Source organism: Aotus nancymaae, unplaced genomic scaffold, assembly GCF_030222135.1.
Source record: "Aotus nancymaae isolate 86718 unplaced genomic scaffold, 86718_ANA_hifiasm-v0.15.2.pri h1tg000076l, whole genome shotgun sequence".
Lineage (NCBI taxonomy): Eukaryota > Metazoa > Chordata > Mammalia > Primates > Aotidae > Aotus > Aotus nancymaae.
The window spans coordinates 17085108-17111524 of NW_026988491.1; the positions used below are offsets into that span (position 1 = coordinate 17085108).

At 53.0% G+C, this 26417-nt stretch overlaps 2 protein-coding genes across 4 annotated transcripts in view; one reads left to right on the forward strand and one right to left on the reverse strand.

Annotated features, from left to right (window-relative positions):
* SERHL2 (serine hydrolase like 2) lies at positions 1 to 25362 on the forward strand. Of its 3 annotated transcripts, none has more exons than XM_064368134.1 (13): positions 1 to 98; positions 1020 to 1169; positions 1283 to 1396; positions 1703 to 1744; positions 2212 to 2231; positions 2655 to 2729; positions 4105 to 4214; positions 5503 to 5582; positions 9266 to 9358; positions 16772 to 16806; positions 20912 to 20994; positions 23109 to 23205; positions 24913 to 25362. In XM_064368134.1, the coding sequence occupies exons 1-13, from the start codon at positions 95 to 97 to the stop codon at positions 25030 to 25032; spliced, it is 1023 nt and encodes a 340-aa protein (XP_064224204.1). In that variant the 5' UTR covers positions 1 to 94; the 3' UTR covers positions 25033 to 25362. The 3 variants fall into 3 exon arrangements, with proteins under 3 accessions (XP_064224204.1, XP_064224205.1, XP_012332386.1); XM_064368135.1 differs by lacking the exon at positions 24913 to 25362 and adding an exon at positions 24465 to 24900; XM_012476963.2 differs by lacking the exon at positions 9266 to 9358.
* RRP7A (ribosomal RNA processing 7 homolog A) overlaps positions 23521 to 26417 on the reverse strand; it is a 9277-nt gene continuing 6380 nt past the window's right edge. The window contains exon 7 of the mRNA XM_012476965.3: positions 23521 to 25727. Within this exon, the coding sequence (XP_012332388.2) occupies positions 25642 to 25727 (86 nt within the window). The 3' untranslated portion in view covers positions 23521 to 25641. The remainder of the gene's footprint in view (positions 25728 to 26417) is intronic.

The window sequence follows — 26417 nt, forward strand, 5'->3', positions numbered from 1 at the left end:
GCCTAGGGGCAGGGCCCGGAACTGTGGGCGTCCCGCCCCTCCCGCGGCCTATAACGAGCGGGAGTGAAGGCCGCACATTCGCCGGACCAGAGCAATGGGTGAAAACGTCCTCCCAGGGCCCCTTAGACTCGAGTGGGACGGGGAGGCCTCGCGCGAGCCTTCCCACCTGTTTGGGACCGTGGAGGAGGACGGGCTGGAGGGGAGAGTTCGCCGACCGCGTCGCGCTCCTGGGTGTAGCAGCTCCTTCCTGGGCAGTCCCGGGGCGTGAGAGCGCGACCGGCCGGGAAGTGGGGGCCCCGAGACACGGCCGCACGTGGCCTCGCAGGGTTCCGGGAGCCCGAATTAGCCGAGCATGCGCGTGGGTGTCGGGGGCGCGGGGGTCTCCAGCCCTGCAGGGGCGGCGGAGGCTGCGAGTTGTTGGGGCGGCGGTGGGTCCTGGAGTCCCGCCCCCTGCCATAAATTTTCGCTCCATCCCTGTCCCCCAGTGCGACCTTGGGCATGTAGTGCTGCTCCCAGTGCCTCAGTTTCCTGCTCTGGGGAGTGAGGGTGACAGTGGTCCCACCCGCTGCATGTGTGAGGGTTCGGCACCCCTCCGGACCCTAGGAAAGGCTTAGGAAACTAAGCCTTTTTTACTCCGGTTTTACGGGAAAGGAAACAGGCTCAAGACGTTTTAGTAACTTGCCCAAGGTCACCTAGTCGGCAAGTGGTAGGGTCCAGGCCTGTCCAACCCCCCCCCAACTACCAGCACATTCTAGAAGGTTCTGCCTCAGCTTAAATGGCGTGCATGCTGTGAGGGCTGTCCCAGGTTTTTCCAGCCCAGCTTATCTTTCCCTCCTCTGGGAGTCCCCTCACTCATGTCTGGCACTCTCTCCCTAATACCCTCTGGGGCAGCTAAGGGTGTGAGTCCCTCTGGGCATGAGCCCCTGACTCAAGCCCATCAGACAGAAATAAGGAGCTCAGGGAGCACCAGGTTCATGGATGAACGATTGAAGGAATGAAAGTCTAGCTCTGTCTTTCAGGTCTGATCTCAGAGCTGAAGCTGGCTGTGCCCTGGGGCCACATCGCAGCCAAAGCCTGGGGCTCCCTGAAGGGCTCCCCAGTTCTCTGCCTGCACGGCTGGCTGGACAATGCCAACTCCTTCGACAGACTCATCCCTCTTCTCCCGCAAGGTGAGGCTGGGAGCCAAGAGGCCGAGGGGGAGGTCTGCAGAGGAATGAGGAAGACCGTGAGACAGCTGGGGTAGACACCTGTTCCTACCCTCCAACTCGCTTCTCTGTTTCAGACTTGTATTACGTTGCCATGGATTTCGGGGGTCATGGGCTCTCATCCCATTACAGCCCAGGTGTCCCATATTACCACCAGAACTTTGTGAATGAGATCCGAAGGGTTGTGGCAGGTAAGAAACAGAGTGTCTTTTGCGGGGGGTGCTCTGGGATACGCCCTCTTCTCATTGGTGTCGGGGTAGGAAGCAGCGCTGGCCTGGGAGTGGGTGCCTGGGCTCTGGCCTCAGGTCTGCCAGCAATTCATGGGACACCTTGGGAAAGTTGGAGAAGAGCTTGCTTCCTCCAGTGGGTCCCCCAGGCTAGTCTCCTGGGTGGACACCCCAGAGGCTGGGAAGCGATTTCCCGAGCCCAGGGACTGGCAGTGAGAGGGCGGGCTGAGCCTGTGCCCAGTCAGACCTTCTGGCTTCTTGCATTTCCAGCCTTGAAATGGAATCGATTCTCCATCATGGGCCACAGCTTCGGTAAGTACACTGGCCAGGAGCTGACTGGGCCCGAGGTGGGGCTGGGAGGGAAGGATGGGAGCTGCTGCCCCGCCCCTTTCCCCTGAACTTTTGAGAACTGCAAAGAGAGGAGAGGGTCAGTCAGAGATTCTGTGCCCTCTGACCTCAGGCAACACCTGCAAGGGACACTTGGATGAGGGAAATAAGATGAAGAGGCTATCAGGGCGCAGATACTGAGCCTCCAGCCACCCATATGGAGCTCCCTGTCCCTGCCGCTGGTGGGAAGCTTTAGGGTTTGCAGCTGGGGAGGGAGGGAGGGAATTGGGAAGAAGCTTTAGGGTTTGCGGCTGGGGAGGGAGGGAGGGAATTGGGAAGAAGCTTTAGGGTTTGCGGCTGGGGAGGGAGGGAGTGAATTGGGAAGAAGCTTTAGGGTTTGCAGCTGGGGGAGGGAGTGAGGGAATGTCATCCACGGCTCTGTTGTTTCCCAGGTGGCGTCGTGGCTGGGATGGTGAGTAGATGGCTTTGTCTGGTCAAATGGGGGTCCCTTGGGTGGGGTGGGGAGCGCAGAGAAGAAAGAGGAAGGTACCTGGGAAGTGTCTCCCAGGAAGTGCCTCCTCTGGTCACAGTGATAGTTATACTAGGAAGCTGGTGTAAACGGTGGGGACTCCGGGTGGAGTTAATGCTTCCATCCCCAATATCCTGTCCCAGAGCACCCTGGAGTCCAGCCAGGGTCTGGAGCTCAGTGCTGGGTGCAGACCTGGGGGGTGGGGGAAGGCACACCCTGGGATAGAAGATTCTCCTTCTGATCTCTTGGTCAGCACCCTCCCCCAGCCTAAAAGGTGTTTCAGGAAACACCAGGGTCCTCAGGGAAAGCAGGGAGTGCCCTTTCCTTCTTTCCCCCACTCATTCTCCCCTTTTGGCATCCTCTCAGTTTTCCTGTACCTTCCCCGAGATGGTAGATAAACTCATCTTGCTGGACTCGTCACCATTGGTCCTGGACTTTCATGTGAGATGCTGGGCTTTCATGCATGCGGTCACTGGGGAAGACCTGGGCCCCGGGCAGTCCTCTCAGCCCTGTCTCCTTTGGTGGACACTAGGGAAGCAGGAGGAGATGGCAGAGGGGGGAAAGGGGAGTCAGGGACCTGCCCCCCAACAGAGGACAGCCTTTTGCTGCTTATACCCCTAGGAGTGGTCAGGAGAAGGGATGCGGGGGACCCCTTGGAAACTGTGTGCTGGTTATGCAGTGGCAGGTGGTGGAAGAGGGCAGGAGCCGTGGGTGAAGGACACTCTAGGGCACACAACTGTGCAGTCACACCCAGTTGAATGCCTTTGCACTGTGTACACATTGCACAACCACACATGACAGCCCCAAGTGTGGACTGACGGGACAAGGGTGACCCCTCTGGCCACCACTACCAATCATCAGTACTGCCCCTGCACCCGAGTCCTGGCTTGGTTGTTTACCTGCTGGGTGACCCTTGGCATGTTACTTTGCGTCTCTGGGCCTTAGTTCCCTCGCCTGTAAAATGAAGTTGGACTCAATGACCTGGCCAACTCTGACATCCTGTTATTTTCTTGCCGAGGGCTCAGCCTCTTGGTTGTGACACAACTCTCATCAGTTTCAGTTTTCTTGTCCGTAGAATGACCACAGATCCCATAAGAGCAAGAATGACATCTGTCTCTTTGTCACCACATCCCCAGTCCTGGCACCTAGTAAGGGCTCAGTCAGTGTTCCTTCCATGAGCTCGGCTAGCTAGGGGCCACCGTAAGGATCCAATTCACAGATGGCGGGCAGCGGACACTCCCTCCCTTGTGCGTTTCACCCACTGAATTAACAAGCACAGTGCCCCTGGGGGCTTCCTCCTGGGTGAGTCAAGAGGGGCATTTGGTCCTCTTGTCCTCCATTCTCAGGGTGGGTGGATGGGAGTTGCCCCCCAGCCCCGGCACCCCCAGGCAGCGGGCCCTTGGCTGTCCTCACAGAGTGAGCCACACTCCAGAACCGCACTCCTCCTGCCGTTCCCTTTCTGCCATTGAGAATGATGGCATTTGTTGAAGCAGATGAAATTGCCAATCCCAGATGGTCCATAGCCTCCGGACCCTGATTTCATGCCTTTGCAAAGCACTTGGCAGTTGACGGAGATTCCCCTTCCTCTCCGTCATCCCACCTGATTCTCAACTTGTCCCTGGCCGCAGGCAGGGCCAGGCTGGCTGTGAGAGACGAAGAGGAAGACTTGTTCAGAATCTCAGGGCTCACTAGCCGGGGCTGGGTCTGTGTCCCCCTTTGCCGAGAGGGGCTCAGCTGAGAGGACAGGGTAGGGCAGGAAGGGCGGGGCCTTGTCTGCAGCCGGAGTCCTGCTCACCCAACCAACTGGCCTCCTTAGGAAGTGCAGAATTTGCTGACCTACAAGCGGAGAGCCATAGAGCACACGCTGCAGGTGGAGGCCTCCCAGAAGCCCTCGCACGTGGTCAGCCCAGAGGAGATGTTGCAGGGGTGAGTGTCCAGTGTGGGCAGGGAGCGAGGGTGCAGAGCCTCGGGGTCCAGGGAGGACACCCCGTGAGACGTGGGGAAGCTTCTTTCTCCCTCTTGCCCAACAAGCCTGTTTCTCCCTGGGGTCACACTGAGCACCAGGCTTCCCAGGGTCTTCAGGAACACCATCTGCCTTTCCCTCTGCCCCTGTTGCAACCATGCCCTTTACTTCCCACACCCCTCCCCACACCTTTCACCACCCACCCCTCCCCACACCTCTCACCACCCACCCCTCCCCACACCTCTCACCACCCACCCTTCCCCCAAGCAGACGCTGCTTCCACACCTTCTATCCCCTCTGGGACTCCAGCCTGGGACTCCCTTACTTGGAATTCTCCCCTGCCCTTGCTCACTGGCTATCCCAATCCTTGGGGCCTCAGCTGGGAAGCCTGCTCTGACACCCCCAGGCGAGCGGCCCCTCCCTGCCCTACAGGTAACCACACTGTCCAATAAGAGCCTGCTGACTGCCCTGTTACCCTGAGGCTGTGAGCCTGCAATCCCCACTGCAGCTGACTTGGCCATGTTGTACCTCCCGCATCTGGCGGTCGCCCTCGTAGATCAGAGCTCCATAAATACTTGTTGCTTAAAGGAATAGAAGCACCCCACTGCCTTACCATACACACACACACACACACATACACACACACACACACACGCACGCACACACACACGGCCCCTGCAAACATGCCATTGAAACACGGGACACAGGCCAGGCGCAGTGGCTCACACCTGTAATCCCAGCACATTGGGAAGCTGAGGCAGGAAGATAGCTTGAGCCCAGGAGTTGGAGACCAGCCTGAGCAACATAGTGAGACCATGTATCTTAAACAAAAACAAAACAAAAAATTAGCTGGTTATGGTGGCGCAGGCCTGTGGTCTCAGACTTAAGAGCCTTAGGTGGGAGGATTGTCTCACTCTATTCCCCAGGCTAGAGTGCAGTGGCACGATCTCAGCTCACTGTAACCTCTGCCTCCTGGGTTCAAGTGATTTTCATGCCTCAGTCTCCCAAGTAGCTGCGATTACAGGCACACACCATCATACCCGGCTAATTTCTATATTTTTAATAGAGATGGGGTTTCACCATGTTGGCCAGGCTGGTCTCAAACCCCTGACCTCAGGTGATCTGTCCACTTCGGCCTCCCACAGTGCTGGGATTACAGGTGTGAGCCACCGAACCTGGCCCTCCTCTCCTTTTTAATCTGACCTCCTTTTTATCGGCCTGAGGCACCCAGCATCCTTCTGTCTCCCCCAGGTTCCTGAAGAACAATAGCCACGTGAGTGAGAAGTGTGGGGAGCTCCTCCTGCAGAGAGGAACCACGAAGGTGGCCACAGGTAAGGGACTTGCTGTCCAAGGCCATTGTATATTTGTTACTGTTCTTACTGAGGATGTCAAGGACTTGCTGTAGACCAGGCAGGATACTAAGCATTTTGCAAACAGCATCTTGCTGAATCCCCCTCCTGCCTCATCCTCATCCCATTTACAGCAGGAGAAACTGAGGCTCAGCATTGCCAAGCAACCCGGGCGAGGTCGTACAGCTACTGCACATCCCAGAAAGCCACGCTCTGGGAGAGTGTGGTCAGGTATCTTGGACTAAATGTTGCTGAATATTGCGGCCATGCTCTGCTGGACCTGGGATGGGTGCCCAGCACCAGGGGCAGGTTGTGAGGACATCCCAGGGGTCAAGTGACTTGGGAGAGGCTTTTCACAATGGAGAGGTGGAACTGGTATGTCGACTTCAGAGCAGCTTTTGGCACAAGCAATTTCTGTACTTTGCTTTTTACCTAGGCAATGTCTTCCTTTTTCCTTTCCTTTCCTCTTTTTTTTTTGGAGACAAGGGTCTCACTGCCACCTAGGCTGGAGTGCAGTGGCACCATTATGACTCACTGCAGCCTTTATCTCCCAGGCTCAAGAGATCCTCCCACCCCAGCCTCCTGAGTAGCTGGGACTACAGGTGTAAGCCACTGTGCCTGGCCCAGGAAATCTTTTCTAAGGGTTTGCTACGTGCCCAGCTCAGTAAGGCTGCAGTGAGCAGGAGCAGAGTGTTCCTCTCTCAGTGGGGCCTCCAGCATTACAACTCCTGGGGCTGCTGCTCACAGTGAGGGAAATGGCGCCCCCTGGAGTTGGGCAAAGAGGAGTCCTGGCAGGGGCCTCAGTTCTAGGAAGAGATAAACAGTACATGAGCGGTGAGATATTCTCTAGATGTGACGAAGGAAATGCATGGGGCCGTGGAAGAGACCCATGGCGGGGCCTGCTCCAGAGGGGGAGTCTAGGAAGCAGCTCTTCCAGGGTGAGGGAACAGCTGGAGGGAGATCGTGTCCTCAAATGGAAAATGTGCTAAGTTGGGCGAAACAGCCTGGCTTCCTGACACTGCCAGCTGGGTGATCTGGGACAGTCCCCCCTCCCCTTTTAGACTCCCCTGGTTTGCTCAGGTGACAAACAAGGTCTTGGGATTTTTGCTGATCGGGTCAGGCGAGGTGGGCATGTGCCTTCCCTTTTTAAAGTGCTGAGTGAGGCAGGGGTCAGAGACCCAGCACCTGGGGACCGGGTGGGGGCATGTTGTGGATGTCACCCTGCCGGCTCAGATGGAGGCTGTGGGATGTGTAGGGATTTTGGAGCTGGAGCCAGCCCACCCTGGCAGGCCGCTGGGCCAGTGCTTATCAGGTGGGAATTCAGTCTCTTGCAGTTAGAATTTCCACTTGTTTAGCTCTGCAGTTGATGTGCTGAGTTGTATATTTTTAGGTGTCATGAATCCAGAAGTGGACAGCACCCACTGAGGGTCTAAGGCGCTGCACCTGTAGTCTGTTTTGGCCTTGGGCTGCCACTTTGGGACCTGTTGAGTCTTTGTGATCATCCGTGAACCCTTATGTTGCCTCCCTGCAAACCCATCATGGAGAAGGGGAGTCAAGGACCCCTGGCCCAGGCTTCTTAGACCTGCCCCACACAGATGGCTGATGTAGGGAGCTGCAGGCACTGAAGTGGGCTAATCTGGAATGAGCCTGGGGAATCCGATTAGGACCAGGTCACAGGAAACGGTGAATGCAGGATGCTGACCAGGCACCCCTGTGTGGGTGGGTGAGGGAACAGGTGAGAGGAAGGGCTGAGAGTGGGGTGACCCCTGGGTCTGGGGAAGTGGGCAGGTGGCTGAAACGTTGTGTGCAGACCACCCCTCTGCAACAGTTCTGGCCTTTTGGGACCCAGCGTTAACCTAAAAAGATAGTACTGGGCTGGGCGCGGTGGCTCCTGCCTGTAATCCTAGCACTTTGGGAGGCTGAGGCGGGTGGATCATGTGAGGTCAGGAGTTGGAGCAGCCTGGCCAACATAGTGAAACCCCATGTCTACTGAAAACATAAAAATTAGCCGGGTGTGGTGGTAGGTGCCTGTAATCCCAGCTACTCAGAGGCTGAAGCAGGAGAATCCCTTGAACCCTGGAGGTGGAGGTTGCAGTGAGCTGAGATCACACCACTGCACTCCAGTCTGGACAACAGAGTGAGACTTGGTCTCCAAAAAAAAAGACAGTACCCAGACCCCTACCCAGTGCCTCAAGGACAATGTAGTTTCCTCCCAAATCCTTCCCCTCTAGTTCCAGAGCACATGAGAGCCTACTGTTCTGGAGCCAGGCAGAGGACTGGGACAACCTCCCTCCCCCGCCCCCATCATCCAGAATCCGGAGCTTAAACTACCGAGATGTGGTCGCACACGGTGGCTCATGCTTGTAATCCCAGTACTTTGGGAGGCTAAGGCGTGCGGATCACAAGGTCAGGAGTTCGAGACTATCCTGGCCAATGTGGTGAAACCCTGTCTCTACTAAAAATACAAAAATTAGCTGGGCATGGTAGCGGGCACCTGTAGTCCCAGCTACTCGGGAGGCTGAGACAGGAGAATCGCTTGAATCTGGGAGGCAGAGGTTGCAGTGAGCCGAGATTGCACCACTGCACTCCAGCCTGGACTGCAGTGAGACGGCAGTGAGACAGAGCAAGACTGTCTCAAAAAACAAAAAAACTGAGCTGCATTACCTCACAGTTTGGAGGCCAGGGTCCAAGGTCAAGGCCTCAGCAGGGCTGGTTCCTTTTGAGGGCTGTGAGGGAGAATCTGTTCCTGCCTCCCTGGCCGGTGGGAGCCTCAGGTGCCCGTTCGCTTGTCTGTGAGGTTCTCCTGGTGGGTTACAGAGTGCATGAGGAGGGGAGGGCTCGTGGAGGATGCAGCAAGCATGCCCGAGAGGCTGCAGTTCCAGGTCCTCTTTTTGATTAGGAGGCTCTGGGTGGGCCTCATGAGAAGGTGACTTTTGAGCAAAGCAGTGCAGGGGCGGGCGCTGCTCACACAGACTCCAGGAGGAGAAAGGAGCTTCCAGGACAGGTCTGGAGGTGTGAGCTGGTGGTGCAGGATGGGGAGAGAGCAGAGGAGATGAGGTCCTTATCTTCTCATCTGAGTTCAAGTCCCACAGTACTGGCTTTCTGGAAACAGTCTCCAGGTGTTCTACATGAAGGAGGGAGGATCCCGCTCTGCCTGGAGTTCCCTAAGGACAGAGGGACAGTCTTTGTCAGCATCTGGCCCCTGGCCAAGCATATTCACCCACACCTGTAATCCTAGCACTTTGGGAGTCCAGGTGGGAGGATTGCTTGAGGCCAGGAGTTCAAGACCAGCCTGGGCAATGTAGGGAGACACCCCCCATCTGTACAAAAAATTCAAAAATAAATGCCATGGTGGCACACCTGTGGTCCCAGCTCCTTGGGAGGCTGAAGTGGGAGGCTCACTTGAGCCCAGGAGTCAGAGGCTACAGTGAACCATGAGTGTGCCACTGTACTCTAGCAAGACCCTTTTTCCTTTTTTATTTTATTTTTATTTTTTTGAGATGGGATCTTGCTCTGTCACCCAGGCTAGAATGCAGTGGCATGATCATGGCTCACTGCAGCCTTGGCTTTGTGAGCTCAGGCAATCCTCCTACCTCAGCCTCTTGAGTAGCTGGCACCATAGGTGTGCACCACCACACCTGGCTAATTACTGTATTTTTTGGTAGAGACGGGGTTTCGCCATATTGCCCAGGCTGGTCTCAAACTCCTGAACTCAAGCGATCCTCCTGCCTCGGCCTCCCAAAGTGCTGGGATTACAGGTATGAGCCACTGTGCCCAGCTGACCCTGTCTTCAAAACCAAATTATCTGGCCCCTGAAGCCCCCTGCTGAGGGGGATGCGCAATTCTTCATCATAAGCTGGGCTGGATTCAGGCTGCAGGTAGGATTTAACTTGTGCAGTTTAAACAAAAACATTTGGCATGGGGAATTTTGAATAAATTGCCCCTATTTTTTATTTTACTCTTTTTATTTTTTGGAGGAAGGGCACAGGGCTTTTATTTTAAATAGAAAGATTTTATGTAAAAATACAGATTTCCAGTTCCTTTTTTTTGAGACAGTCTCTCGCTCTGTCGCCTGGGCTGGAGCGTAGTGGTTCGATCTCAGCTCACTGCAACCTCTGCCTCCTGAGTTCAGGCGATTTGCCTGCCTCATCGTCCTGAATTGCTGGGACTACAGGTGCATGCCACCATGACAGGGTTTCACCTGTTAGCCAGGATGGTCTCGACCTCCTGGTCCACCCACCTCAGGCTCCCAAAGTGCTGGAATTACGGGCGTGAGCCACCATGCCCAGCCTCCAGTTTCTTCTAAAAACCTGGCAGATCTGGCAATACATTCTGTATTCCCCACGGGCAACAGCTGACCACACAGAGACTTCACTGCCTGTGCGATGGGCACTGTGCCCAGGCTGGCAGGCCTCTGCTGGCATCTGAGTCTGTGACCTTGGGAGGACCTAGTGGGAGGGAAGGGAGTGAAAGGTTTTCTGAGTGCGCTGGGCCTGCCCTGTGGTTCCTTAGAAAGCCCAGGGCACCAGGCTGGATGTGCTAACACTCCTCAGGCCTGTGGCCGGCAGCAGCAAGGGCCTTGTCTGCTCAGAGCCGATGACATTGTCACCCACAGTGGGGCCAGGAGTTGGCCCATCTCACCCAAAGGCTGCAGTGAAGGCCCTTGGGGCTCAGTCTGTTTGTAGATGAAGAAACTGAGACCAGAGAGGATCTAGGGCCTCCTTTCTGCCTTCTGCGCGCATCCAGGGCTGAAGGTGATATCATCCATCCTGACCCCCCTGCCAGCCAGGTGCTCACGTTAAAAAAGAGTCGGCAGGGCCGGGGGCGATGGCTCACACCTGTAATCGCAGCACTTTGGGAGGCTGAGGCAGGCCAATCACCTCAGGTCAGGAATTTGAGACCGGCCTGACCAACATGGAGAAACCCCACCTCTACTAAAAATACAAAAATAAGGTGGGCATGGTGGCGTGAGCCTGTAGTCCCAGCTACTTGAGAGGCTGACACAGGAGAATCAATTGAACCCAGGAGGTGGAAGTTGCAGTGAGCCAAGATCATTCCACTGCAGTCCAGCCTCGGCGACAGGCAAAACTCCGTCTCAAAAAAAAAAAAAAAAAATTGGTATAGTGGCATATGCCTGTAGTCCTGGCTACTGGAGGCTGACGTGGGAGGATCCCTTGAGCCCAAGAATTCACAGCTTCAGTGAGTTATGATCATGCCAGTGTACTTCAGCCTGGGCTACAGAGTAAGACCCTGTCTCTTAAATAAGGCGCCACTGCTCCAGCCTGGGCAACTAGAGTGAAACTCTGTCTCAAAAAAAAGATTATAATAGAGCCACCCTATACAGGTATACCTTTTAAAAATGTTTTATATTTTTTCTGTACCTTTTCTATGTTTAGATATGCAAATTGTGTTATATCGGCACCACAGGAAAGGTTAAAACAAATCGTGTTACAGCTGCCTACAGTATTCAGCAGAGTAACATGCCGTTCAGGTTTATAACCTAGGAGCAACAGGCTATCCCATATAGCTTGAGTGTGTAGGAGGCTAGACCCTCTAGGTACTGGCTCCAGGTCTGGAGGGGTAGAGGGCAGTGGGCCCTGCTGGAGGCCTGGGCCGAAGGGTCCCCTTGTCCTGCCCATGCAAGGAGGGCCCGTCATCTGTGTACGAGATACCGCGGTGAGAGCTGAGGAAGGCGGGGGCCTCTGCTTGGTTTCACTAGACTGAGATGATCTAAGAATTGGACAACCAGAAACTCTTCCAATTACATGGTCCTTCTAAGTATTTTGAGTTGAAAATGCCTAAGAACCTCTGTCTACACTTACCATCTAACTGTATCATCTCAAAGTTCTAAAATTCCTAATTAGAGGGGAAAACATAGTAATTACAGAAAATAGTTTTTCTTAATGTTTCCATAGTTTGTTTCTCCCAGAGCCACATCTATGTTCAAACAGTGGTTTTCCAGCAGGGAAGGCTAACATCTCCGTCCCTCCCGGCCTGCACCTCCTCCCTGAATGTCCGCATGGGGTTGACAGTTTACAGAGGGACCAGGCAGAGGCACCAACCTAGCTGTCCTTTCGGTTTTGTTTTTAATTTTTTTTTTTTTTTTGGATAAAGATTGTCATTCTGTCACCCAGGCTGGAGTGTAGTGGCTCGATCTTGTCTCACTGCAACCTCTGCTTCCCAGGTTCAGGCGATTCTCCCTACCTCAGCCTCCTAAGTAACTGGGATTATAGGCGCACACCACCATGCCTGGCTAATTTTTTTTGTATTTTTAGTAGAGACAGGGTTTCACCATGCTGGCCAGGCTGGTCTTTAACTCCTGACCTCGTGATCCACCCTCCTCAGCCTCCCAAAGTGCTAGGATTACAGGTGTGAGCCACTGTGCCCAGCCTGTTTTTAAATTTAATATTCCTATTCTGGGCAGGTGCTAGCTCACATGATTTAAAAATCACAGTGGGATAAAATGTGCACCTCTCACTGGATTTCATCCCATTCCCTTTTATTCCTCACCTCACCTCCAAATTGCCCAGGCTGGAGTGCAGTAGTGTGAGCTCGGCTCACTGCAACCTCCACCTCACAGGTTCAGGTGATTCTCCTGCCTCACCCTCCTGAGTAGCTGGGATTACAGGCACCTGCTCAGCACTTGAGGTCAGGAGTTAGCCACGCCTGGCTCATTTTTCTGTGTATTTTTAGTAGCAATGGGGTTGCATCATGTTGGCCAGACTGGTCTCAAACTCCTGACCTCAGGTGATCCGTCCACCTTGGCCTCCCAAAGTGCTGGGGTTACAGGTATGAGCCACCCTACCCAGCCTACATTTTTTTTTTTTTTTTTTGAGACAGAGTCTTGCTGTGTCGCCTGGCTGTAGTGCATTGGCGAACCTCCAACTCCCTGGTTCAAGCGATTCTCCTGCTTTAGCCCCCCGAGTAGCTAGGATTACAGGCACATGCCACCACACCCAGCTAATTTTTTTTATTTTCAGTAGAGACGGGGTTTCACCTTGTTAGCCAGAATGGTCTCTATCTCCTGACCTTGTGATCCGCCCACCCTGGCCTCCCAAAGTGCTGGGATCACAGGCATGAGTCCCCGCACCTGGCCGTCTGCATCTTTTTTTACAGCGTATTCCCCGTGGGTGTCTGAGGTAACTTAACCAGCTCGCTGTGAGAGGCACTTTTTGCAGTCTTTGCTGTTACAAGCAACGCCTACTGCATAGGCATGGTTCCCGGCTTTGCAGACGTGTGCTGGACCTACAGATGAGGGGCAGGCAGGAGAATGAAAACCGCCTCAGATGCCATCTCCCCAGCAGGGGTCCAGGTCCTCGGGCTGTGAAGGTATTTGCCAGGCGGCATTCAGGGCTGTTACTTGGCAGCCTCGCCTGAGCTGTTGAGAGGCCTGTGTCCCGAGCTGTCACTAATTTGGAATTTTTTTCCATGTGATGGGTGAGAAATGGTATCTCAGTGTGGTTTTTAATATGTGTTGTGGTTTTACGGGAAGAACCAGCCTCCTGTGTGTCTGTTCCTGAGCATGCTACCTTCCTATCCTCTTGGCCGGCTTTCTCTCGGGTTGTTGGCCTTGCTCAATTTGTGGGAACTTTTCACATGTTGGAGAGATTGAATTGCAAATACTCTTCCCCAGCTTGTCATTTATCTTTTGACTTTGCTTAGGTTGTTTTTTTTCTTGCAGGCCTGAGTTTGTTTGTTTGAATGCAATTGAAAATACATCTTTTGGGCCAGGCACAGTGGCTCACACCTATAATCCCAGCACTTTGGGAGGCTGAGGTGGGTGGGTCACCTGTGGTTAGGAGTTCGAGATCAGCCTGGCCAACATGGTGCACTAAAAATGCAAAAAACTTAGCTGGGCATGGTGGCGGATGCCTGTAATCCCAGCTACTCAGAAAGCTGAGGCAGGAGAATCGCTTGAACCCAGGAGGCGGAGGTTGCAGTGAGCTGAGATCCTGCCACTGCACTGCAGCCTGAGCAAGAGTGAAACTCTGTCTCAAAAAAAAAAAAAGGAAAGAAAATATGTCTTCTGTGTGGCTTCTGGAATTTAGTTATAGTTAAAAACTCATGCTTGATTCTAATACTGTTTTGGGTCTAGTATTTGCATTTAAATATTTACACTGGATCCGTATCTAGTGTACAGGGTGAGCTTTGACTGACTGCATCTTTTTCCAGATGGCTCCTCAGCTGCCTAATGCCATTTTTAGAAAAGTCTTTCTTTACCCTGTTGATGTAAGGGGCTGCCTTGGTCAGACACTGAATGCCCATCTGTACTTGGGTCTGTCTCTGCTGTCTCTGACTGTCTATGATTTTACTGTACCACATGTTTTAAATTGAGGCCCGACAGTTGGGCCCGATGGCTCATGTCTGTAATCCCAGCACTTTGGGAGGCTGAGGAGGGTGGATCACCTGATGTCAGGAGTTCAAGACTAGCCTTGAGCAACCCTATCTCTACTAAAAGTACAAAAAATTAGCTGGGCATGGTGGCGGGGGCCTGTAATCCCAGCTACTTGGGAGGCTGAGGCAGGAGAATTGCTTGGACCTGGGAGGCGGATGCAGAGGTTGCAGTGAGTTGAGTTCACACCATTGCGCTCCAGCCTGGGTGACAGAGTGAGACTCCAACTCAAAAAAAAAAAATTGAGGCCTGACAGGGTTTTCATATCTGAAGGAACAGTCTCCTTTTATGACTCTTTTATAGAGTTTTTTACTCGTCTTTTTTTTCTTTTGCTTTTTGAGACGGTCTTGCTCTGTTGCCCAGGCTGGATTGCAGTAGCAGGATCTCGGCTCACTGCAGCCTCTGCCTCCCCAGCTTAAACTCCAGTCTTCCTAGTAGCTGGTACTGCAGGCGTGCACCACCAAGCTCAGCTAATTTTTCAGTTTTTTTGTGTGTGTAGAGATGGAGTCTTGCTCTGTTGCCCAGGCTGGTCTCAAACTCTTAGTCTCAAGCGATCCTCCCACCTTGGCCTCTCAAAGTGCTGGACTTACAGGCACCTGACTTCCTGCTGTTCTTGCTTGTTTAATTTTTCCATGTGAACTTTAGAATCGGGTGGTTTAGGGTCTCCACCAAAAATCTTGTTGGTATATCATATATGTATGGTTTTTTAGTGGTTTTTGTTTGATTGATTTTTTTTTAGACAGAGTCTTGCTCTGTTGCCCAGGCTGGAGTGCGGTGGCACGATCTCGGCTCAGTGCAACCTCCGCCTCCCAGGTTCAAGCAATTCTCATGCCTCAGCCTCCCTAGTGGCCCGGACTACAGGTGCCTGCCATGACACCTGGCTAATTTTTTTGGTCTTTTCGTAGAGATGGGATTTCACCATGTTGTCCAGGCTGGTTTCAAACTCCTGGCTTCAAGTGATCTGCCCGCCTCGGCCTCCCAAGAGTGCTGGGATTACAGGCGTGTACCACGGCACCCAGCTCATATATGCATGTTTAATAAAATACTAATGTTAGTCACAATAACAGTAACACCTGTGTACCCAACACACAGCTAAAACAATGGCACAGCACCTATTCCTTTGAATCTCTCCAGCCCCTCCTGGACCCTACCCAGACTCATTTATTTATTTGCTGTTTGTTCATTCAGCAAGCACTTTGTGAGCACCTCCTATGTGGCAGGCACAGTTCTTGGTCCTGAGGACGCAGCTGTGAACAAGACAGACCAAACTCTTTGTCCTCGTGGAAGCTGAACTCTAGCAGAGAAGAGAAGCAGTTAGTAAGCAAAGGATCAAGTGCCTTAGAAAGTGCGATGGAGGCTGGGCGCAGTGGTGCACACCTGGAATCCCTTTCGAATGTGGGCAGATCATTTGAGCTCAGGAGTTTGAGATCAGTGTGGCCAATATTGCAAAACCCCATCTCTACTAAAAATACAAAATTAGTCAGGCGTGGTCTCGCACACCTGTAATCCCAGCCACTCGGGAGGCTGAGGCAGGAGAATCGCTTGAACCTGGGAGATGGAGGTGAGCCAAGATCACACCACTGCACTCCATCCTGGGCGACAGAGCAAGACTGTCTCAAAAAAAAAAAAAAAAGTGCTGTGGAGAAAAATAAGAAGGGATGGTGGGGAGCCCTGGCCATGAAGGTTTTTGAGAAAGATTTGTATCGCGGAGGGAGCGTCCCTGCTTCTTAACCCTTGTGGACACCTGCGTGCGGCTCTAGTCCTGTGTGTGTCCTGCTGGACGGGTCCCGTACAGCCACCCCTCGGTTCATGTCTTCGTCCCTTCCAACTGCCAGCAGCTTCCAGCTTGTGATTACCCACAGGGTCACAGGGGACCCTCTGCCCCTCCCAGACGCTGCCATACAGGCTGTTCTTGAGGGGACATTGCCCAGGAAGGAACTGCTGGGTGTTCAGTCTGCAGGTGGGGCTGAGTTGTTGGCCACCATCGGGATGGGGGCAGAGAACCAAATCTGCACCCGATGCTGAAGCTGGGCACCACCCAGGCCTCGCAACTCTGCTCGTTTCTTCTTTTTTTAAATTTTTTTTTTTTTTGAGACAGAGTCTCACTCTGTCACCCAGGCTGGAGTGCAGTGGTGCAATTTCGGCTCACTGCAACCTCCACCTCCTGGGTTCAAGCAATTCCCTACCTCAGCCTCCCGAGTAGCTGGGACTATAGGCACCCACCACTACACCTGGCTAATTTTTGTGTTTTTAGTAGAGATGGGGTTTCACCATCTTGACCAGGCTGGTCTTGAACTCCTGACCTTGTGATCCACCAGCCTAGGCCTCCCAAAGTGCTGGGATTACAGGCGTGAGCCACCGCGCCCTGCCTCATGTTTATTTTTTCATTCAGTGTCTTCTCAACAAATTAGGACATGATTGTTACTTACTTGCTTCTTCCTAGTGATGAATCAATGAGTGTGTCAGGTTTCTCAGAGATGAGAGCGCCACCGTCCACACCGCTGTTAGCCCTAAGCTCCTGCCCTCATTCTGCACCGGCCCTTTGGGGTGGCCAGTGAGGGCCCATGTGGGCTGACAGGTTGGTGGCCAGGTGGCCATGGTCGAACCCTGCTCCAGCTGGACCCTAGTATGGGGAGTCCTGGGCAGCTGAGGACATTGGGGGTAGGTGGGAGAAATGGGCCCTGGCTGGAAAGGCCTGGGGGCCTCCAGCAAAGTCGCAAGCATCCCTTGACCCTGATGGACAGAACTGAGGCCGCTGTCTTTGTGTTTCTGCCTCCAGGTCTGGTGCTGAACAGAGACAGGAGGATCACCTTGGTGAGTGCCCCTGCCTCTGGGTACCCCCGCCACAGTTTGCCTGTTAGCATCTTTGTTGTTTTTGAAAATTACAGGCTGGGCCAGGTGGCTCACGCCTATAATCCCAGCACTTTGGGAGGCTGAGGTGGGTGGATCACCTGAGGTCAGGAGTTTAAGACTAGCCTGGCCAACATGGTGAAACCGTGTCTCTACTAAACACACACACACACACACACACACACACACACACACACAAATAGCCAGGCATGGTGGCACATGCCTATAATCCCAGCTACTCTGGGCAGAGGCTGAGGCAGGAGAATCACTTGAATGGGAGTCGGAGGTTGCAGTGAGCTGAGATCACACTACTGCACTGCAGCCTGGGTGACAGAGCCAGACTCCATCTCAAAAAAAAAAAAAAAAAAATATATATATATAGATAGATAGATAGATAGATAGATTGCATAATAATTGTCAGTTTAACTCTTTGTAAATGTGCACTTCAGTGGCATTAAATACAGTTGATGGAGGTGAGGAGAGGAGGGAGGCATTCTAGACACTGGCTGCCGCCCAGGTAAAAGCTCAGAGTCAGCGCGGTGCACCTATTGAGAGGGGGATTCCTGATAGAGGCTGTGAGATTAAAGAGGGAGGGGCAGGATGAGAAAGGTTCTTAAAAACCAGTGTCCCGTCTGGAGGCCTGGAAGTATGTCACTGGAGTGCTTGTATTAATGGAAACTTGGCCATCTCTGCCACTGAGGGGCTATGTGACCTTGGGCAAGGTGCTTACCCTCTCTGAGCCTTGGTTGTCTCACATGCAAAAAGAAAGTGCTTTCATTTGTTCAGCTGGTTCATGAGCAACTGGGCCAGGGGAGCCAGGCCCTGGGCCTGACTTTGAAAGGTGGTTGTTGAGACTACCTGAGGTCATGTGTGTTGAGTGGCCTTGCACAGTGCTGTCACTTCAGGTGCTCATGGCCTCTCCTATTTTGTGATTGTTCAAAAGTGGTAGAACGCTGTACACCTGTAAGACACTGTCATTAGAGGTGTGGAAGCTATAACTGCAGGGAGACTGCTGAGAGCTGCTGCCTGGGCCCAGGCCTAGAGATGAGGCTTGGACCAGGGCATTAGCCAGGGGTCCAGGAATGTTAATGTGTTTGTCATTGATCCATGTGGAATTTTTTTTTTTTTTTTGAGACGGAGTTTCGCTCTTGTTACCCAGGCTGGAGTGCAATGGCATGATCTCGGCTCACCGCAACCTCCACCTCCTGGGTTCAGGCAATTCTCCTGCCTCAGCCTCCTGAGTAGCTGGGATTACAGGCACGTGCCACCATGCCCAGCTAATTTTTGTATTTTTAGTAGAGACGGAGTTTCACCATGTTGACCAGGATGGTCTCGATCTCTTGACCTTGCGATTCACCCGCCTCAGCCTCCCAAAGTGCTGGGATTACAGGTGTGAGCCACCGCACCCAGCGGAATTTGTTTTTGAGCATGGTGTGAGGTAGGGATTCATTTTCTTTGTTCCCTTTTTTCTATCATGTTTGAAAACTTCTCTGTTTCATTAATTTTATTATTTTTGTTATTATTTGATATGGAGTCTTGTTGTTGTCGCCCAGGCTGGAGTGCAATGGCACGATCTCGGCTCACTGCAGCCTTCGCCTCCCAGATTCAAGTGATTCTCCTGCCTCGGCCTCCCAAGTAGCTGGGATTACAAGCACCCACCACCATGTCTGCCTAATTGTTGTATTTTTAGTAGAGATGGGATTTCACCATGTTGGCCAGGCTGGTCTTGAATTCCTGACCTCAGGTGATCCGCCAGCCTCAGCCTCCCAAAGTGCTGGGATTACAGATGTCAGCCACTGCATCCAGTCTGTTTAATTTTAGAGACAGGGTCTCTCTCTGTCACCCAGGCTGGAGTGCCATGGCATAGTCATGGCTCACACAGCCTCAAACTCCTGGGCTGAAGTGATCTTCCCATCTCAGCCTCCCGAGTAGCTAGGACTACAGGTGTGTGCTACCACACCTAGCTAAGATTTTTACTTTTGTAGAGACAGGGTCTTGCCACATTGCCCAGGAGGGTCTCGAATGCCTGGGCTCAAGCTATCCTCCCACCTTGGTTTCCCAAAGTGTTGGGATTACAGGCGCCCAGCCATTGTAATTGTTTTTCTAGATGAACAGCTAGTTATTCCAATACCAGTTGTTGGGTGGGTCTCCCTACCCACAGAGGCTTTTTTATAATTTTTTTTTTTTTTTGAGATGGTATCTCGCTCTGTTGCCCAGGCTGGAGTGCAATGGCATGATCTCGGCTCACTGCAACCTCTGCCTCCCGGGTTCAGGCAATTCTCCTGCCTTAGCTTTCCAAGTAGCTGGGATTACAGGCATGTACCACCATACCAGATTCTATTTATTTATGTTTTTTTTTTCTTTGAGACTGAGTCTTACTCTATCATCCAGGCTAAGTGCAGTAACCCGATCTCAGCTTACTTCAACCTCTGCCTCCTGGGTTTAAGCAATTCTTCTGTCTCAGCTTCCCAAGTAGCTGGGATTACAGGCATGTGCCACCACGCTTGGCTAATTTTTTGTATTTTTAGCAGAGACAGCGTTTCACATTTGCCAGGCTGGTCTTGAACTCCTGACCTCAGGTGATCTGCCCACTTCGCCCTCCCAAAGTGCTAGGATTACAGGTGTGAGCCACTGTGCCTAACCTAATTTTTTATTTTTTAGTAGAGATGGGATTGAGTCTGCCTGTTCACCTTGTGCCCAGGAAGCCCCTCCCATGTGCAGGCCTGAAAGGCTTGGTCACACCCTGCTGTGAGATGTGGCAGCTGACATGTGAGAGCATGTGGATCTTGGTGACAGTATGAGAACCCCTTTCAGGGAAGGCACCTGAGGTCATTTTAGTCTGAGAAGCAGAAAATAGCTGGAGGGCCAGGGTAGAATCAGGACAGCCAGGGCAGAACAAGGGCAGTTTTCACGGGTGTGTGTGCGTGTGCGTGTGCGTGTGTGTGTGTTCATAGGAATTTTAGGTTCACGGTGGTGTGGGGAGTATTGGGTGTGACTTTATGGAGCCAGTCCTTACAGGAGGATTCCTGGAATTAATCTACTGAGCACACATTTATGAAGCTTCTCCTCTGCTGCTGAGAACTAGGGATAGAGAAAATGCTGAGGGCTCCTGCCCTTAAAGTCCCCAGATCAGAGCAGCATAGTCCAGTGGAAGCAGAGCGTGAACCTGGTGGAACTTGACATGGTCTAGCAGCTGTACTAAAACAGTGCCGCAAACAGTGGCTCACACCTGTAATCCCAACTCTTAGGGAGACAGAGGCGGCGGGATAGCTTGAGCCCAGGAGTTGGAGACCTGCCTGGGCAATACAGCGAAACCTGGTTCTCCACAAAAAGGAAAAAAAAAAGTGAAAAAACAGGCCCGATCAACTGTTCTCATATTTTTATTTAACATCTAAGATGTTGTTTCAGATGTAATCAACCTGAAACTTGATTGCATTATTTTGTGTGCTATGTTTTCCAAATCCAGCTTTGTGGCACACCTATAGCACATCTCACTCAAGCTGGCCACATCCCCGCCATGCAGACGTGAAATAGTCACGAGACAGGGCAGGCAGGACCACGGAGGAGGCTGGCAGGGGCCATCATGGAGTGCTGATCCTGCACTGGGGTCCCAGCAGGTTTCTTCCTCCTGGGAATGCCTCACACTCTGCTTTGCACAGTCAAGGGCACGACCCAGGCTGGCAGGGGACAGTGTGCGGTGCCTCCTATGGACTGGGAAAGGGGTGTGGAAGGGCTACACTACAGCCCTAAAATCCAGGCCTAAATCACTTCTCTGCCTTTAATCACACAGCCATACCTGGTGGCAAAGGAGTATGGGAAATAGTCAGGCTGGGTAGCCATGAGCCCAGCAAGAGGGGAGAATAGACTTGAAGAGGGCAGGTGTCTCTGGCCATGGGAGGCTAAAGAGCCTTCGACAAGGCGGTGATGTGTTGGGGTCCTGGGCTCGGTCCCAGGGTGGATGGCTAAGGTGGCCTCGCCAGGGCTTAGCCACCCCAACAGAGATGGGCTTCGGGCTCATGAGAGTGCCTGTGCCCTGTGATGAGAATTCACCATGCTTTTGTCTCTGCAGCCAGAGCTCAGCTTTGACTTCATCAGCAGGGAGTCGTTTGTGCACTTCATCAGGAAGCTGCAGGCCCATGTCCTGCTCATCAAGTAAGTCTGGACCAAGCGCCTTCCAGTCACCCCCAGAAGAGACATGGGTGCCAGGAATCTCTGGGAGGGAGCCCTGGTGTGTGGCTCCAAGTTCTCTGCATGGCGACCACACCATTGAGGCTGGAGACCTTTTTTGGGAAACCCTCCTGGCAGCAGGGTCATGGACGTAGTTTTGTCAAAGGAGGGGAGGGCTCAGGCAGCAGAGGATGGGCCAGGGCTGTGCCATGCCTTTCCACAGGTGTCAGCTGGGGGCATGCCCAGGTAAGCCTCTATAACCAGACCACAGGAGGCAGAGATGGGCAGACCTCAAGAAACACAAATGCAGGCCAGGCGCGGTGGCTCAGGCTTGTAACCCCAGCACTATGGGAGGCCGAGGTGGGTGGATCACCTGAGGTCAGAAGTTCAAGACCAGCCTGGCCAACATGGTGAAACCCCATCTATACTAAAAATACAAAAATGAGCCGGGTGTGGTGGTGAGAAATTCCAGCTACATGGGAGGCTGAGGCAGGAGAATTGCTTGAACTCGGGGCAGAGGTTGCAGTGAGCTATCACATTACTGCACTCCAGCCTGAGTGACAGAGTGAGACTCCATCTCAAAGAATAAAATAACACAAATCCAAACCACAGCGAGAAACCACCACACCCCATTGGGATGGCTAGAACCAAATAGGTAACAGGTGGCGAGGACGTGGAGCAGTCAGTACCTTCACGCACTGCTATGGGGCTGCAAACTGTTCTGGCAGCTTCTCGAGCTACTGAACAGTTGCCATGTGACCAGCACTTCTAGATCTATCCGTAAGAGAAATGCAAACATGTCCACACAACCTGAACACGAACGTTTGTAGCAGCATTCTGTAACAGACTAATGGTGGAGATGAAAACACATTCAGTGGTGGCTCGTGCCTCTAATTCCAGCACTTTGGGAGACTAAGGTGGGCAGAGCACTTGAGCCCAGGAGTTTTGAGACCAGCCTGGGCAACATAGTGAAATCCCATCTCTACAAAAGATACAAAAAAAAAAAAAATTAGCTGGGAGCAGTGGCACATGCCTGTGGTCCCAACTACTCAGGTTGTAGTGAGCTGTGATTGCACCACTGCATTCCAGCCTGGGTGACAGACCAAAACCCTGTCTCCAAAAAAAAAAAAAGAAAAATGGTGGAGGACCCAAATGTCCACCGGTGGATAAATAGGCAAGCAAAACATGATCCATTCACACCACAGACTTTTTTTTGAGATGGACTCTGTGTTGCCCAGGCTGGAGTGCGGTGGCATGATCTCGGCTCACTGCAGCCTCCACCTCCTAGGTTGAAGCGATTGTCCTGTCTCAACCTCCCGAGTAGCTGGGACTACCAGTGCCTGCCACCACGCCCAGCTAATGTTTGTATTTTTAGTAGAGATGGGTTTTACCATGTTGGCCAGGCTGGTCTTGATATCCAGACCACATGATCCACCCACCTCGTTCTCCCAAAGTGCTGGGATTACAGGCATGAGCCACCATGCCTGACCCACCATAAACAATTTTTAAGCAGAAATGAAGCGCTGACATGAGCTCCAGCATGGATGAACCTTGGAAACTACACTAGGAAATCAGACATAAATGTCTACATGTCGTAGGACTGCATTCATGTTAAAGTCCAAACAGGGCATGCTGCAGAGAAAAGCCAGTTCATGGTTGCTCAGGACTGGAAGCCTGTGGGGGGTGTGTGTGTGAAAGCTGAGAGGTTTGGGATTTCTTTGAGGGTGATGAAAATGTTCTGTAATTGTAATGACGGTCTCACAACTCTGAATGGGAGGGTTGTAAGACATGTAAATTCTCTCTCAGCCAAGTGTGGACTCCAGAGTCTGTTGAGATCCCAGCTCTGCTATTCTGGGCTGTGACTGGCAGGTCCTGAACTCACTGTGCCCCTGAAGCATTAGCTTGTGCCTGGCTTGTGCCACCTGAGTATGAGCTGAGATTAACTGAGCCTTAAATCCATTCAGGGGACCCAGCTGTGGGAGTTGGGGCAGCCCAGGCTCTGGTTTCTCCTCAGAGGCCTGAACACAGGGCAGGATGAGGACAGTCCTGGGAGGCAGTTCGAAGATGAACCCCAATAACCCCAAGTCTTCACTTTCCAGAGCGGTCCATGGATATTACGATGTGAGAAGGGAGAATGATGCTGACAAGGAGCCCTTCTCGTTCATAATAGGCATGCTGAAATCCACCCTCAAAGAGGTAAGGTGCGGGGCTCAGGCAGCACTGTCTCCCACTCTGGTCCTACCCCACCCATCTCTTCTTTGGCACTGGGAAAACCCCTGGTCTGACCCCAGGCCCAACAGGTGACCACCAGGAGCTATCAGGCATCACTCTCCACTGTGGTCAGTCCCTAGAGGCATGGGCACAAATGTAATAAGAATTCAGGAAACAAATCTTTTTTTTTTAAAAAAAATTCTTTTTATAGCACCTTCACTTAACAGAAACAAATCTCTTATAGTTCTCACGTACCCACCCCTCCTTCCTCGGGCCAGACACAATCCAGTGACCCAAATGCCAGAGACAGTTCACATTTTTAATTTTTTTGAGAAGCAGGGTCTCGTTCTGTTGCTTAGGCTGGAGTGCGGTGGCTCAGTCGTAGCTCACTGCAGCCTCAAACTCCTGGGCTCATGATCCTCCCACCTCAGCATCCTGAGTAACTGAGACTACCAGGTGCATGCTGTCATCCCAGCTAATAGTCCCACTTTTTGTTCTTGGAGGCAGTGTCGATCTGTCACCAGCCTGGAGTGCAGTGGCACGGTCTCAGCTCTCTGTAACCTCTGCCTCCTAAGTGCAAGCAATTCTCTTGCCACAGACTCCCAAATAGCTAGGGTTACAAGCACCTGACACCATAACCAGTTAATTTTTATATTTTTAGTAGAGATGGGATTTTAACATGATGGCCAAGCTGGTCTTGAACTTCTGACCTCAAGTGATCTACCTGCCTTGGCTTCCCAAAGTGTTGGCATTACAGATGTGAGCCACTGCACCCAGTCCCCAAGTTTTGTTTTTTTTTTTTTGAGATGGAGTCTTGCTCTGTTGCCCAGGCTGGAGTGCACTGGCATGATCGTGGCTCACTGCAGCCTCTGCCTCCCGGTTCCAGCGATTTTCCTGCTTCAGACTCCTGGGTAGCTGGGATTACAGGCACATGCTACCATACCTGGCTAATCTTTGTATTTTTCAGTAGAGATGGGGTTTTACCATGTTGGCCATGAACTCCCGACCTCATGATCCGCCCGCCCTGGCCTCCCAAAGTGCTGGTTTTACAAGTGGGAGCCACTATGCCCCACATTTTACAGGCTCTCAAACCACAGCAGAAGACCTGACTGCTGCCTCCCTTTACCCATCACACCAGTGGGCATGCTGGCTGTAGGTGGGGGTGGCTTTTGCCTAGGTTCTTGGGAGCACCTGGTGTTTCATGGTCATCTACCCATGAATACCTGACCCTGGGGCCTCTGCAGGTTTCTAGGCACTCTTAACAAAGGGAAACCCCCCTGTGGCTGGCCAGCTGCCAGGTTAGCACGTAGGCAGGTAAGGCCTTCCAGTCTGGGTTCTTAAAGGCAGGAACAAGGCTGCAGGCTGCTCACTTCCCCCCACCCACCCATTATCTTATCTTGGACCTCCTCTGATAGAGTCACAGCAACCCTAGTCGTTGCCCCTCCCTGTCCCTGCTATGCAACTTCAAGTCAGCTGGCCTAGAACCCTGGGAGGCCTCCAAATCCCTAGGGCTTGGACAACCCCTGGGGTGTTGTGGACTGGTGGGGCTCCAAGGAGCCGAGTGTGGGGAAACTCACCGTGGGAGGCACGGGGAGCCAGAAGGCTGTGGGAGGGCCTAGTGTACCTCAGAGCCTGTGGAGCTCCCGAGGCACCTCTGGTCACATCTCACCACATGCCCCCTCCCCTCTCCAGCGGTTCCAGTTTGTGGAAGTCCCAGGCACTCACTATGTCCACATGAACGAACCCCAGCATGTGGCCAGTATCATCAGCTCCTTCTTACAGAGCAAACCCAGGCTCCCAAACCAGCTGTAGCTCTGGGCCTGGAATTATGAAGACCTCGTGCTCCCAGACTCGGCACTGGGGCTCTAAGTTCCCGAGCCCTGCAAGCAGGCCAGGCATGGTGGGGAAAGGCTCACTGGTCTGGAAGCCCAGCCTAGGACGGTAGATTCAGGGGGAAGGGAACAAGATTCCACTTGAACATCTGTGACCTCAAGAGGGAGACAGAGTCTGGGTTTGGAGGGCTGCCATCTCCTGGCTAATAATCTCCAGCCAGCTGGAGGAAGGAAGAGCGGGGTAGGCCCACCTAGGCCTTTCCTTGTGGCCCCACTGGATGAAAATACAAGATGCCGGTATTCTCACTGCTTTTGAGGCTGTTTCACTGCCAGCAGGGGCTTTTCCACTGAGGTTAAGGGGAGAAGGGTCCTTGAGAGAAGGATATGGAGGCAGAAGGGGCAAATCCTCCTCTGGGCAAGCCCCAGGACTGCTGAAGCACAAGACCCAAGGGGTGGCACGGTCCTTCACTCCCAGTCATGTGACCTCTCATGGGGGCTGTTGGACACGGTGGCCCTCAACCCGGGGCCCACCTCGCCTCAAGTTCCTCCTGAGCCTACACCTCCATCCTTTCAGTGTGGCTCTCCCAGCTCAGTAAGGTCGAAATTTGCGCTGGGCCCGAAGCAGCTCGATCCTCTGCTTGTCCTCCTCGAACTTCTTGCGCAACTGTGCTAGATCTGGGGGTGAAAAGCACGGGGCAGGATCAGCATGCTCCAGGGGGAGCCAGCTTGCTCATGCTCCACCCCTCCTCCCAGTTATTGCCGGGGTACGTCTTCCCCCCACCAACCCATCTCCCTTCCCAGCTCTGCTTTGGAGGCAGGGTCTGGATCCCTTAAGCAAACAACATAGCTGCAGGTCGAGTCCAAGGCCAAAGTGGGCTAGTCTGGAGATGAAGCCCCAGCGACCAAGCAAAGGCACCTGCACCTGCCCCTGTCCAAGGGGAAGAAAGGAGTCCGGACCACTCAGCCTGGAGGGACCTTGGGAATTGGTAAAGGGACTCCACCCCTAGTGCTGGTAAATGCAGATGGCAACTCTAGTCACCGAGTAGCCCAGGTGAGGGGGAAGCTGAGGGTCTACAGTGAGCACGGGCGGGAGCCAAGAGGGCCAGTGAGGCAGGGAAAGCACCAGTGAGTGACTGGGCGGGTGGCTCAGGGCATGCCACAGAGCCCATCCCCATGCCCCAGCCAAGGCCAGGAGCACCCTCTCCCGGGCACACAGGGAAGCTGTCCTGCAGGCAGGGACACTAGGCAGTGGGGCAGAGGGCTCAGCCGCAGCACCAGGACTGGCCCATAGGGTGCTCAACCATGGGAGGGTCCCGTGCAGGGCCACCTGACATGCCACACAGTCTGCAGCACCCTCTCTGCACC